Source organism: Oenanthe melanoleuca, chromosome 9, assembly GCF_029582105.1.
Source record: "Oenanthe melanoleuca isolate GR-GAL-2019-014 chromosome 9, OMel1.0, whole genome shotgun sequence".
In the NCBI taxonomy this organism is placed as follows: domain Eukaryota; kingdom Metazoa; phylum Chordata; class Aves; order Passeriformes; family Muscicapidae; genus Oenanthe; species Oenanthe melanoleuca.
The window spans coordinates 12790856-12804743 of record NC_079343.1 but is presented as its reverse complement, the minus strand read 5'-3'; the positions used below and the strand labels follow the sequence as shown (position 1 = coordinate 12804743).

Sequence of the window (13888 nt, the reverse complement as noted above, 5' to 3'; positions counted from 1 at the left end):
GCAGGGCAGCGCGGGGAGCCGGGCTCTGCGGGCGGCTCAGTCACCTGGGACACTGTGCGACACTGTGGGACACCGTGAGACACCGTGGGACACCGTGGGACACCGTGTGATACTGTGTGACACCGTATGACACTCTGTGACACTGTGACACTCTGTGACACTCTGTGACACCGTGTGACACTGTGTGACACTGTGTGACACTGTGACACTCTGTGACACTCTGTGACACCGTGTGACACTGTGTGACACTCTGTGACACTGTGACACTGTGACACTCTGTGACACTCTGTGACACCGTGTGACACTGTGTGACACTGTGTGACACTGTGACACTCTGTGACACTCTGTGACACTGTGACACTCTGTGACACTCTGTGACACCGTGTGACACTGTGTGACACCGTGTGACACTGTGTGACACTCTGTGACACTGTGACACTCTGTGACACTCTGTGACACTCTGTGACACCGTGTGACACTGTCCCCCGCGGGAGCAGCCCCGCCATGAGCGCCCACGGCGCTGAACGCGCTGCAGGGACGGAGCTGGAGGAGATCAGCAGCAGAATCTCTGATCTCAGCAAATGGAGAGAAATCTTCAGTTTCTGCAGGTAAGATTTTTCATTCTGCTAATTGAACGCAGTTTTAGTTCCAGGTGGTTTTTTAGTGTAATTTTTAAAGTTATGTTTTATTACAAAATGTATGTGACCATGACAAAAGGTGCTGGTGTGCTCAGTAACAGAAACTGTGCTGCAGCTCTTACTCTTCCTCTGTTCTGGGGTTCTCTTCTGGCTGGCTCTGGTTTCTCCACCTGCTAGCAATATGTTGGGTGTTTTCATTTGAACTTTATTTCCCGTTTTCAGCTTGGAGATCAACAGCACGGCTCATCAGGTAACTCCTTTTCCAAAGGTAACACTTTCTGTTTGTCTGGTGAGTTTTGTGCTGTCCTTGGCCGGTCACACATCCACACCTGCAGCACATGGAGATTCATTTCTCATGCTGCTTCTTTTAGAAACAAACATTTTCTTCAGATATTTTGAAACCAAAGGGACAGGCCAGTCCAACACTTGATTAACCTTTCCACCAAAAACTAATAGTTTCGATGGAGAGTTTTAGAAAACAAATTAAGATCACCAAAACACAAGTATTTGGAAAACTGCTGTGCCCTGGAGGGTGTTCCCTGTAATTCGGGCAAGCAGCACTGTGGCTGCCGCAGCCATCAGCTGGCGGGGATGTGCTGGGGTGTCTGAAGGCAGCTGGAAGCCAAGGGCGCAGGTCCCAGGGCAGGTGTGCCCCCCGCCCGCAGCCCCCAGCCCAGCGCGGGGCTCAGTGCCCGCCGGCAGCGCTGGGGGGTTGATGCTCTGCTGCTCCTCTCCCTGCAGCCAGGACACGGCGGGGACGGAGCCCCCGGAGCTGCGGAGTGCCCGGGGTCACAGCCCCCCTGCACTGTCCCCCAACCCCTCTGCACTGTCCCCCGGCCCCCCTGCAGTGTCCCCCGGACCCCCTGCACTGTCCCCCGGCCCCCCTGCAGTGTCCCCCGGCCCCTCCTGCTCCCCCCCGGCGGCCGCCCCGTCTCCCCGGACACGGCAATGGTGAGCGCTGCTGAACTAACCGTGGGTGTAACGGGATCTCCCAGCGAGGAGATGCTGGGGAGCCTGTCCCGGTGCCTGCTGCCGGCTGCGCAGCGTCTGCAGGGGATGGGCTCTTCAGGACGCTCCTAGCAAACGTGGCTGGAGCTCAGCCTTAAAGCTGGTACTCAGTAATTCTCAGGAGAGAACCATCAGATGACACAGGCAATGTTTGCCTGAACTCAGGGGGTTCCCTGACAAACAGCCTCAGGAGAGGAGGCAGGATCATGGAATTTTAAAATTGTTTGGCTTGGGAAGGGCCTTTAACACCCTCAGTGAGGGATTTCAGCTCCTGTGGAGTGCCTGGCCCCAAAGCTCTGCTGCCAGGTGCAATGGCAGGATGGCCCCCAGTGCAATCATCCCAAAATGTGCATTGTTCCAAATATCAGTTACTGCAGGACAGCCAAGCTTCAGCAGAGTGGCTGAGTGCTGAGTGAGGTCCTGCACTGAGCTCCAAGTCACCTTTGCTCTGGGCTGGCCCTGGGCAGAGTGGCACTGCTCTGGCTGAGGGACAGGGACACAGGGACACAGGGGACACAGGGACACAGGGGGCACAGGGGCACAGGGGCACAGGGACACAGGGACACAGGGACACAGGGACACAGGGACACAGGGGGCACAGGGGCACAGGGACACAGGGACACAGGGACACAGAAACACAGGGACACAGGGACACAGGGACACAGGGACACAGGGACACAGGGACACAGGGACACAGGGACACAGGGACACAGGGACACAGGGACACAGGGACACAGGGACACAGGGACACAGGGACACAGGGACACAGGGACACAGGGACACAGGGACACAGGGACACAGGGACACAGGGGACACAGGGGCACAGGGACACAGGGACACAGGTACACAGGGACACAGGGACACTAGGGACACAGGGACACAGGGACACAGGGGGCACAGGGGCACAGGGACACAGGGACACAGGGACACAGGGAAACAGGGACACAGGGACACAGGGACACAGGGACACAGGACACAGGGACACAGGGACACAGGGGCACAGGGACACAGGGACACAGGTACACAGGGACACAGGGACACAGGGGCACAGGGGCACAGGGGACACAGGGGCACAGGGACACAGGGACACAGGGACACAGGGGACACAGGGACACAGGGACACAGGGGCACAGGGACACAGAAACACAGGGGCACAGGTACACAGGGACACAGGGACACAGGGGACACAGGGGCACAGGGGACACCGGGGTACAGGGGGCACAGGGACACAGGGACACAGGGACACAGGGGACACAGGGGACACAGGGACACAGGGCACAGGGACACAGGGAACACAGGGACACAGGGAGCACAGGGACACCCCAAGAGCCCTGATGGGATGGACCCCCCACGCTCACAGGTCTGACCCTGCCCTGCTCCTGCTCCTCCCCAGAGGCTGCAGCAGCTGCTCTTCAGGAACACAAGTGCCCTGTTTGGCTGCGAGTGGGCAGCAGCCAAGTTCAGCTTCCACCCACCACACTCTGAGCTGGCCTACGCTCTGCGGGCAGGAAAGGTAAAAGTGTCACAAGGGAGAGGGAAAGTGTCACAGGGGACAGGGAAAAGTTCACTGACAGCTGTGGGAGCTGGCAGCCAGTGCAGGGACCTCAGCAGCACCCACACCTGTACCTGCACACCTGTACCTGCACACCTGTACCTGCACACACCTGTACTTGCACACATCTGTACCTGCACACACCTGTAACTGCACACACCTGTACCTGCACACATCTGTACCTGCACACACCTGTACTTGCACACACCTGTACCTGCACACACCTGTGCCTGCACACCTGTAACTGCACACACCTGTGCCTGCACACATCTGTACCTGCACACCTGTAACTGCACACACCTGTACTTGCACACACCTGTACCTGCACACACCTGTACCTGCACACCTGTACCTGCACACACCTGTACTTGCACACATCTGTACCTGCACACACCTGTAACTGCACACACCTGTACCTGCACACATCTGTACCTGCACACACCTGTACTTGCACACACCTGTACCTGCACACACCTGTGCCTGCACACCTGTAACTGCACACACCTGTACTTGCACACACCTGTACCTGCACACACCTGTGCCTGCACACCTGTAACTGCACACACCTGTGCCTGCACACATCTGTACCTGCACACCTGTAACTGCACACACCTGTACCTGCACACACCTGTGCCTGCACACCTGTACCTGCACACACCTGTACCCCACACACCTGTGCCTGCACACCTGTACCTGCACACACCTGTACCTGTACAGGTTGCAAAAAGCCTGTCTTTTCTCTGAGAATTAGACTGACCTAATTGTTCCTGCACCACCTAGAGTGCTGGGGATGGCACCTGCTCCTTCAGCCCCCTCAGGGGGCAGGGGCTGTTCTGCTCCTGGCTGGGGCTGTTCTGTTCCTGGCAGGGGCTGTTCTGCTCCTGGCTGGGGCTGTTCTGTTCCTGGCAGGGGCTGTTCTGCTCCTGGCTGGGGCTGTTCTGTTCCTGGCTGGGGCTGTTCTGTTCCAGGGAGGAACCAGAGCCATCCTGGCGGCCGTTCAAGCACACATCATCACATACCTGCTCTTCACAAGAGACACAGAGTGCACTCACCTGGAAAGGTAAGCTGGGCCTGTAGGACACATGGAAATAATTCTGGCACTGCTTGGTCAGTGGCAGCCTCTGGGCTCAGGCAAAGCAGGTTCAGGTGTGCAGATACAGGTGGGGATATGCACTGGGACAGAACCAGGCAGGGCTTGTCCCCACCAAGGCCTCTGGTCTGGGGACATTGGCTCCCAGTGGGTCCCAGTCCCAGCCCTGCTGTCCCCAGTCACAGCCCCACTGTCCCCATGCTCAGCCCTGCTGTCCCCAGTCACAGCCCTGCTGTCCCAGGCTCAGGCTCTGCTGTCCCCAGGCTCAGGCTGTGCTGTCCCCATGCTCAGCCCTGCTGTCCCAGGCTCAGGCTGTGCTGTCCCCAGGCTCAGGCTGTGCTGTCCCCAGGCTCAGGCTCTGCTGTCCCCATGCTCAGCCCTGCTGTCCCCAGTCACAGCCCTGCTGTCCCAGGCTCAGGCTCTGCTGTCCCCAGGCTCAGGCTGTGCTGTCCCCATGCTCAGCCCTGCTGTCCCAGGCTCAGGCTCTGCTGTCCCCAGGCTCAGGCTGTGCTGTCCCCAGGCTCAGGCTCTGCTGTCCCCATGCTCAGCCCTGCTGTCCCCAGTCACAGCCCTGCTGTCCCAGGCTCAGGCTCTGCTGTCCCCAGGCTCAGGCTGTGCTGTCCCCATGCTCAGCCCTGCTGTCCCAGGCTCAGGCTGTGCTGTCCCCAGGCTCAGGCTGTGCTGTCCCCAGTCACAGCCCTGCTGTCCCAGGCTCAGGCTGTGCTGTCCCCAGGCTCAGGCTGTGCTGTCCCCAGTCACAGCCCTGCTGTCCCCAGGCTCAGCCCTGCTGTCCCCAGGCTCAGGCTCTGCTGTCCCCAGTCACAGCCCTGCTGTCCCCAGTCACAGCCCTGCTGTCCCAGGCTCAGGCTGTGCTGTCCCAGGCTCAGGCTGTGCTGTCCCCAGGCTCAGGCTCTGCTGTCCCCAGTCACAGCCCTGCTGTCCCAGGCTCAGGCTGTGCTGTCCCCAGGCTCAGGCTCTGCTGTCCCCAGTCACAGCCCTGCTGTCCCAGGCTCAGGCTGTGCTGTCCCCAGGCTCAGGCTCTGCTGTCCCCATGCTCAGCCCTGCTGTCCCCATGCTCAGCCCTGCTGTCCCCAGGCTCAGCCCTGCTGTCCCCGGCGCAGGCTGTGCCACCTCGGGCGCTGGCAGCAGGGCCAGGCGCTGGCCACGGCCCTGGCAGAGACCCTGTGGGCAGCAGGAGGAGGGGGCAGAGCTGCCGTGTGCCTCGTCACCGCCCCTGTCACCGCCCCTGTCACCGCGGTGCCACCCGAGGGCTGCAGAGCCAGCAGCTTCGCAGAGAGAGTGAGTATGGAACCCCTCCTGCCAGGGGGTTTTCCTGAGACCCCTCTGGCTGAAATGTGGAATCCCCCACTCCCCGTCCCCTGCACTGCCCTGACACACCCACCCCTTCTCCAGAGCCCCCTTCCTTCTCCTGCGCGAAGGAGAATCCTGTCAGAGCCCTGCCAGAGCCGGAGCCAGAGCCATGGCCCGGGGCTGGGGCTGGGGCAGACAAACTGCGCTGGTACCTCACTTGACTAACAGAACCAGGACTCCAAAGCTCAGCTTTTGTGTAATTCCTGTCTCCTTTACACCCCCTCACGGGGCTCACACCCAGCAGATCCGGCTGTTCGAGTTCTCGGAGAAAGCCGCAGCTCAGGAGTTCATCTCTGACCACATAGACTGTGTAAGTGGCGATAACTGCTTCATCCGCGTTATTTTCTTGCTGAATTACATCTTAGTTCCCATTCCAATTGTGCACTTCGGACACAGCAGTGTCACTGTCATCAGGACACTCACACAGGTGATGTACAGTTTGTTCTTGGATCACTTCCAGCCTTTCCTGTGGGAAGGGGTCCTGCTCCCATTAAATCCCCGGGGCTTTACTCATCATTCCAGCTCTCTCAGCCCACAAACACTGGGCAGCACTTTGTACATCATTCAAAGATGTGATTCCTTGCAGCCTCAAAAAAATATGGGGAAAATTGTACAAAACTCGTTTAGCCAATAACTGGAAGTTTCTTTTTTTCTTTTTTTACCTGATCCTATTCAACAAAATCAGTTACAAAATCTTACTGGAATAACACCCTAGTCATCTAACTCAAATTAAGCCCAGGAATTGTTTTAATTAAATATGATTTACTGGCCATAATTCCTCCCCTGTGATCCCTTGTTTCTTTTTCCAGTTCGAAGGTGAAGGGAGCCATGGAGTGATCCTATTTTTATTCAGTTTACTTTTCTCTAGGACACTTGAAAGGTATCTGTTGTTTTTAAACATGTTCCTGTAGCTGGTTACATGTGAAGAGCCCTTTCCTTCCCTTCCACTCGTGTTGGTCAGGCAGGAGGGGCAGTGCTGCCCTGACCCTCTCTTGGCCACGCAGGGTCCAGGAGGATTTGGGTGGCACAGCTCCTCTGCTGAGCGCCAGCTCTGGCAATGTCAGCTGCACAGAGGTAGGATCAGCCACGCCTCAAGCGCTCTGCTTTTACTATTCCCACATCCAGTTTAGGAAAAAAATTATCACCTGTTAAGTAATCCAAAGAAAAAATAAACATAAGCTCAGTTTTAAAAATATTTTGCGATTTTAATCATGACTGTGCACTTAAAAAACAGATGATGGTGATGATGATGATGATGATGATGACCATAATGATGATGATGACGATGATGATGATGATGATGATAGTAACGATAATTTTTAAAAAGCTGCTGGATGATGATGATGATGACGATGACGATGACCATGACGATGATGATAGCAATGATAATTTCCAAACAGCCTCTGGCAGACTGGCATTCCCCTGCCTGTGCCAGGCAGAAGTGGGAGCGGGCCATGCCCTGCTGGGGGTTCGCCCGTGTCCCCGCCCGTGTCCCCCGTGACGGGGCTGTTTCCCCAGGCCCTGCTCTGCCTGCTGCTGACCGGACGGGCGAGCCCGCGGGGGCTCGGTGGCCAAGGGGAGCCGGAGCCCAGCGCTGGCCCCGGGCAGGCGGCGGAGCCGGGGCGGCGGGGACCCGTGGGGTTCCTGTGCTGGGAACGGGCCCCGGGGCAGCGGCAGGTGAGTGCGGGGAGCCCCGGGCAGCGGGACACACGGACAGCGGGACACACGGACAGCCGGGCCCTGGAGAGTGTCCTCAGTGCGGGGAGCCCCGGGCAGCGGGACACACGGACAGCCCGGTCCTGGCACAGCCCGGCCCTGGCACAGCCCGGCCCTGGCACAGCCGGTCCTGGCACAGCCCGGCTCTGGCACAGCCCGGCTCTGGCACAGCCTGGTCCTGGCACAGCCTGGCCCTGGCACAGCCTGGCCCTGGCACAGCCTGGCTCTGGCACAGCCGGTCCTGGCACAGCCTGGCCCTGGCACAGCCTGGCTCTGGCACAGCCTGGCACTGCACATCCTGGCTCTGGCACAGCCTGGCCCTGGCACAGCCTGGCCCTGGCACAGCCGGTCCTGGCGAGCTCCCCCCGCAGGTGAGCCCCGCGCTGCGCTCGCCCCGGTTCCCGGTGTGGCTGTGCAGCCTCTCGGGCAGGCACAGCGTGCTCTTCAGCACCGACTGCCGGCTGCTCTGCGACTGGAGATCCGAGAGACGCTTCCAGCTCTACTTCTGCAGCGGGCAGCAGGAGCAGACCCGCACTGCCCACCTGACCGTAGGTACGGACCCAGGCTTCCCGGGGACTGAGGTATGGCTGTCACACAGCTGCTCTTCCTGTGTTAAATACTCGGTACAAATTTAAACACACCAGGAACCAGGACTGTTCCATGAGTAATTCAAAATTTATAATAACCTTGTCTCCAAGTGCTGTGGTTTTACCCCATCCAGCCCCACACATCCACTCACCCACCCCCCTCCAGCAGCAGGGAGAGGATTGGAAGGGTAGAAGCTAAAAAACTTGTGGCTTGAGACAAAGACAGGTTAATAAGAAAAGCAAAAGCCACACACACAAGCAAAGGAAAAGAAAGAATTAATTCACTTCCTGCACAGGCAGCAGGTGCTCAGCCACCTCCAGGAGAGCAGGGCCCCATCACACACAGCAGTGCCTTGGGCACACAAACACCACACTCAAAAGCCCCCCTCCCTTTTCTTCCTTCCCCCACTTTATATCCTGAGCATGATGCCACAGCTCATCCCTTTGATCTTTGGGCTCTCTGTGCTGGCTGTGCCTTCTCCCAGCCAGGCACCCCCAACTCCCCCAGCACAGCAGGAGGAACAGGAAAGGCTCTGGCTGTGCTGGCACTGCCCAAAATAACAAAATCAGCTCTGTACAATCAACCTGTGCTCAGCACAAACCCAAACACAGCTCCACAGCAGACAGTGGGAAGGCAATGAATTGCAGCCCAGCCCTGGCCCGCAGCAGTGCCTGCCTGGCTCACTGAGGCCGAGCTCTGCTCCCTGCTCAGCACCAGCTGCCACCGTGCCCTTGTGCTCCCCACCGAGTTTCACATCCCCCAGGAGGGACAGACTGCTCCTTGGCTTGTGAACCAGGCTTTGTGCTTGGGGTGAAAGGTTCTTGTTTCTCTGCTGCTGTGCATCACTTACCTTCCTCACTCGGTGCCTCCTTCCTCTTGCTCTCCTTTCACTGCAGCATTTAAAGCAAAGTCAGAACCTCGAAACTAAAGGGTAAATCTGCAGGGAGGCAGAATGGTTTGAGATCAACTGTCATGATAGGTGGTGTGGCCACAGATAGTATCTGAGCATCTGCTCAGAAAAGCAATATGCAAACACGGGGTGCAGGGAGCCCAGAGCTGCACTCGGAGCCCCGGAATTCCCCGGGGGGCCAAGGTGCAGGGGCTGTCCCAGCCCGGAGGCCCTGCCTGCCCCCAGCTCCCTGGGGCAGAGCAGCACAGCAGTACCAAGACAGCTGCAGAAGCTTCTGCTTTCAACCTCCACTGAAGCCTTCTTGAGTGGGGTGGGGTTTTAAGATTTTTTTTTAGACATTTATTTTTCATTTCCTCTTCAGACACTCATTCGCATCACTGGGAAGAGGCTCCAAGAGAAGGGCCCTGCAGCCCGGGGCAGAGGGGCCCGGCCCTGGAGATGGCAATCAGGACCAGGTGGCCAGGGGCCACCGTCAGCTGGAACGGGACTGACCCCTTCTTCTGAGCAGAGAGCAGGATGGATGGAGCCTGCTCCTGGAGGGGACTGGCATGTGCCACACACGGCAGCTGGTCACTGCAGGAGGACACAAATCTCCCCAGTCAAACAGCCCTGGGGGCACTGAGGGGCAGCCTGTCCTTAAGGCATCACAGCCCTGCAAGGGCAGGCAGCAGGAACAGCGGCCCTGTCCCATGCACGGCTTCTCCAGTGCCAGGATGCAGGTTCTCCTGCTTCCCACCACAGCTGGCAGCAAAAGGAGTCAAGCCCTGGCACCACTGCCCATGGCTGTGGTGGAGTCTGTCCCTGGAGGGATTTAAAAGATGTGCAGATGTGGGATTTGGGAACATGGTTTTGCAGTAAGCTTGGCAGTGCTGGGGTTGCACTTGTCAAGTCTTAGAAGGCTTTTCCAACCCAAACTGTTCTGGGGTTCTGTGATTCGGTGATTTTACTGCCATTGCCAAATCCCGGCACCCTGCATTAGCCTGACAGTCATGGGCAGGGCACGTTGCTTCTAGCTCACAAAAACCACTGTCCACTTCCCTTTTCACTGTCATTCCTCCAAAACGAGCTGTAAAGTTACACACCCTTAGTGTGCTGCTAATGACAGCTGAGAACAATAAACCTTCTGCAAGTGACCCAGAAACTTGGTTCAAAGTTATTGAATTTATAAACAGTAAAAAGAAGCCGTGACACCCAGCCTGAGATTATGCTGGGCAGGATGAGGAGAGGCTGGTCAAGCTGTGGGGTTTCAGTTCCTGCTCCGTTCAGGGCACCCGAGCCCCGGGGACACCGGGAGAGGAGCCCAGAGCTCCGGGGACGGCACGGTCCCGGTCTGTCCCCGTCTGTCTGTCCCGCTCTGTCCCCGTCTGTCTGTCCTGCTCTGTCCCGCTCCGTCTGTCCCAGTCTGTCCCGGTCCGTCGGTCCCTGTCTGTCCCGGTTTCTCTGTCCCGGTCTGTCTGTCCCGGTCTCTCTTGGTCTGTCCCGGTCTGTCCCTGTCTGTCCCGGTTTCTCTGTCCCGGTCTGTCCCTGTCTGTCCCGGTTTGTCTGTCCCGGTCTCTCTTGGTCTGTCTCGGTCTCTCTGTCCCGGTCTCTCTCGGTCTGTCCCGGTCTATCTGTCCCGGTCCGTCGGTCCGTCCCGCGCGGGGCACGCCGGGAGCGGGGCGGGGATCGCGCGCAGGCTCCGCTGTCCCCGCCCATCACCATCATCACCATCACCACCATCACCATCCTCATCAGCATCAGGCTCTCCTCCTCCCGCGCCGCGCCGATGCCGCCGGGGCCATGAGCCGCCCGTGCTCGGCCGGGCCCGGGCCCAGCAAGCCGTGCGGGAAGCAGCAGCAGCCGCCGCACGCCCCGTCCCCCGGCGCCGTGCTGCCCGGCACCGGCGGCGCTTCTCCGCCGCCCGCGCCGCCTGCCCTGCCTCCCCCGCCGCAGCAACAGCAGCAGCAGCAGCAGCAGCAGCAGCAGCAGCAGCAGGAGCTGACCTCGCTCTTCGAGTGCCCCATCTGCTTCGACTATGTGCTGCCGCCCATCCTGCAGTGCCAGGCCGGGCACCTGGTGTGCAAGCAATGCCGGCAGCAGCTGAGCCTCTGCCCCACCTGCCGGGGCTCCCTCACCCCCAACATCCGCAACCTGGCCATGGAGAAGGTGGCCTCGGCTGTGCTCTTCCCGTGCAAGGTAAGGATGAGGGGCTGGGCAGGGGCAGCCCCATCCCCGCTCCCCTGCGGAAAACCCCCACCCGGCACCCCGCATCCGTATCCCCACATCCCTCTGCAGAGGACACCCACCCACCACCCCGTTGTTGAAACTAGAATCCTCTGTTCTTTTTTAAGAAAAGGAAAATCCGAGCCAGGACCTCTCCGGCTGATCTGGACGGATCAGATCTAACTGCAGCAGCAGATCTAACTACAACTCAGCCATGCAGCCCATTTTACCTAAGTGCTTGCTTTAGGAAAAAACTACCACAAAAGCCAAGAAGAATCCATTTTAAGTGGAAACAAAAACTAAGTAAAGCTCAGCTTGAGCCCAGGGCTACTACAATAATGTAAAATTTGCAGTGACACGAGAGCTGTGGTTGATGGCCTGTGTTTCCAGCTGACGGCTGGGAGCAGCGGACGCTCGTGCTGCTGCCTTTCCTGACGGCTTGTGTTTGGTCTCTTTCCAGTACGCCACAACAGGCTGCTCCCTGACACTCCACCACACAGAAAAGCCAAAACATGAAGCCATCTGCGAGTACCGTCCCTACTGCTGCCCGTGCCCTGGGACCTCCTGTGACTGGGAGGGGTCCTTGGAAGCCGTGATGTCCCACCTCATGCACGCCCACAAGAGCATTACCACCCTGCAGGGAGAAGACATCATTTTCCTTGCCACGGACATTAACCTGCCGGGGGCAGTGGACTGGGTGATGATGCAGTCGTGCTTTGGTCACCACTTTATGCTCGTGCTGAAGAAGCAGGAGAAGTGTGAAGGTCACCAGCAGTTTTTTGCCACCGTGCTGCTGATCGGCACCCGCAAGCAGGCGGAGAACTTTCAGTACAGGCTGGAGCTGCACGGCAGCTGCCACCGGCTGACCTGGGAGGCGTCGCCCTGCTCCATCCACGAGGGCGTGCCCGTGGCCATCCGCAGCAGCAACTGCCTGGTTTTCGACACGGCCACCGCTCACCTCTTTGCTGACAACGGAAACCTCGGCATCAACGTGACCATTTCCATGTGCTGCCCATGATGCACTGCTGGCTGATGTAAGCTTCACCGGGCTTTGGTTTTGGTTCCCGTTTTTTACACTGTTCAGCTCTGTCATCTTGTGTGCTAAGGTTTCTGACTAGCCAAGGGTTGGGACTTTGGGCAGAAGAGGAACAAGAGTGTGCTGTAAGTAACATGAGCGGGACAAGGTCTTTTAAAATTCTTGGGTGCCTTAGGAAGATTACACACACACAGAGTTACCTTTTATAATTTAATTATATTTTATGGAAAGAGTGCTTCCATTAGATATGTGGCTTAAGAGGCTCACGTTTGGAGCACACCTAAAAGCCCTTTCAGCAGCAGTACAGACTCCCTCTGTCACTGGTGAGCTTTAATAAAAGGCTTTAGTACCACAGGAGGGTTTGGTTTGGAAGAGACCATCATCTGTTCCAGTCCTCCTGCCATGGCAGGGACACCTTCCAGTATCCCAGGCTGCTCCAAGCCCTGTCCAGTCTGGCCCTGGACACTTCCAGGGATCCAGGGGCAGCCACAGCTTCTATGGGCACCCTGTGCCAGGGCCTCCCCACCCTCACAAGGAACAATTCCTTCCCAATATCCCATCTCTGTCCACTAGCAGTGGGAAGCCATTCCCCGTGTCCTGTCACTCCAGGCCCTTGTCCAAATTCCCTCTCCAGCTCTCTTGTAGCACCTTTAGGCACTGGAAGGGGCTCTAAGTTCTCATAATTTGCCCTTGTGAAGCCACAGTGGCTGTCACAAATCACCTCCTAATTTTCCATGTGCCTTAGCATAGTTTCCAGGGGGATCTGCTCCAAGCTCTTTCCAGGCACTGAGGTGAGACCTGACCACCTGTAGTTCTCTGGATCTTCCTTATTCCTCTTTCTAAAAAAGGGGTGGTTGTGTTTCCCCTTTTGGAGTCAGTGAGAACTTCTCTGGACTGCCACAACTTCTCAAACATGATGGATAGTGGCCACATCCTGCACCAGTCCCTCTGAACCCACAGGTGCATCTCAGGCACCTTCAGGTCCCTCAGACCATCTCCCCCCCAATCCTCTCCTGCTGCAGGAGGTTCTTTGTGCTCCCCCTCTCTGCCTTTGCTCCTGCCCCTCGGGCAGTGTGGCTGGAGCTGCCTTGAAGGCTGTCACACATGGCTGACACCTCACCTTCCCAGGAACTGGGTTCCCCATTTCCTTCCACACAGGGTCCACATTCTTCAAGTCTTCCTTTTATCACCAGTGCACCTACAGAGGTGCTTTGATTGCTTGCCCTTGATGTCCCTGGCCAGGTGTAATTCTTTCAGGCTTTAGCATTCCTAACCTGATCCCTGGCTGCTCACAGTCTCTCTGTGCTCCTCCCTGGCTGCCTGTCCTTTCCTAGTAGGTGAGAAAGGAAAGAAATCCAAGTGACCTCTCACAGGAGAAGCTGAGAGTGAAGCAGGAGATACTTCAGCAATGTTTCTCCATTACCTGCTACCTTATGGAAGGGCATTGGGCCAGCTGTGGTGGCTTTAACAGGAGAAAGGAGAGAAGGTGTGGGGTATGGCACATTTCACAGAGCATGGAATTACTGGCACCTGTCTGTTTTAGGGGGATCAGGCCAGGCAAAGGTGCAAGCAGGAGGCACAAGTCTCAGACTGCAGGTGGCTGGAGCCAGTGACATGGGGCTGTCCATGAGCAGCTGCCCTGGGACACACTCTACTGTTGATTATTGTAAAAGATTCAGAATATAGCAAGAGCTTTATGGCCAGTGTCTTGTCATTTGCTATTTAAGTTTTGTTGCCATATTCCTTCTATTTTGCAATAAATATTTTGCAAAACCTA

The 13888-nt window shown here is 57.5% G+C and overlaps 2 protein-coding genes across 2 annotated transcripts; both read left to right on the top strand.

Annotated features, from left to right (window-relative positions):
* Nucleotides 1-504: 504 nt before the first annotated feature.
* On the top strand, nucleotides 505-10007 carry MINDY4B (MINDY family member 4B). The gene is made up of 11 exons (XM_056499128.1): nucleotides 505-608; nucleotides 861-888; nucleotides 3040-3159; nucleotides 4167-4258; nucleotides 5410-5587; nucleotides 5904-5969; nucleotides 6469-6539; nucleotides 6664-6733; nucleotides 7178-7477; nucleotides 7525-7927; nucleotides 9235-10007. Exons 1-11 carry the CDS (start codon nucleotides 505-507, stop codon nucleotides 9375-9377), a joined length of 1575 nt encoding a protein of 524 aa, XP_056355103.1. The 3' UTR covers nucleotides 9378-10007.
* A 443-nt stretch (nucleotides 10008-10450) lies between these two features.
* Nucleotides 10451-13888, top strand: SIAH2 (siah E3 ubiquitin protein ligase 2). The gene is made up of 2 exons (XM_056499350.1): nucleotides 10451-11048; nucleotides 11536-13888. The coding sequence occupies exons 1-2, from the start codon at nucleotides 10653-10655 to the stop codon at nucleotides 12091-12093; spliced, it is 954 nt and encodes a 317-aa protein (XP_056355325.1). The 5' UTR covers nucleotides 10451-10652; the 3' UTR covers nucleotides 12094-13888.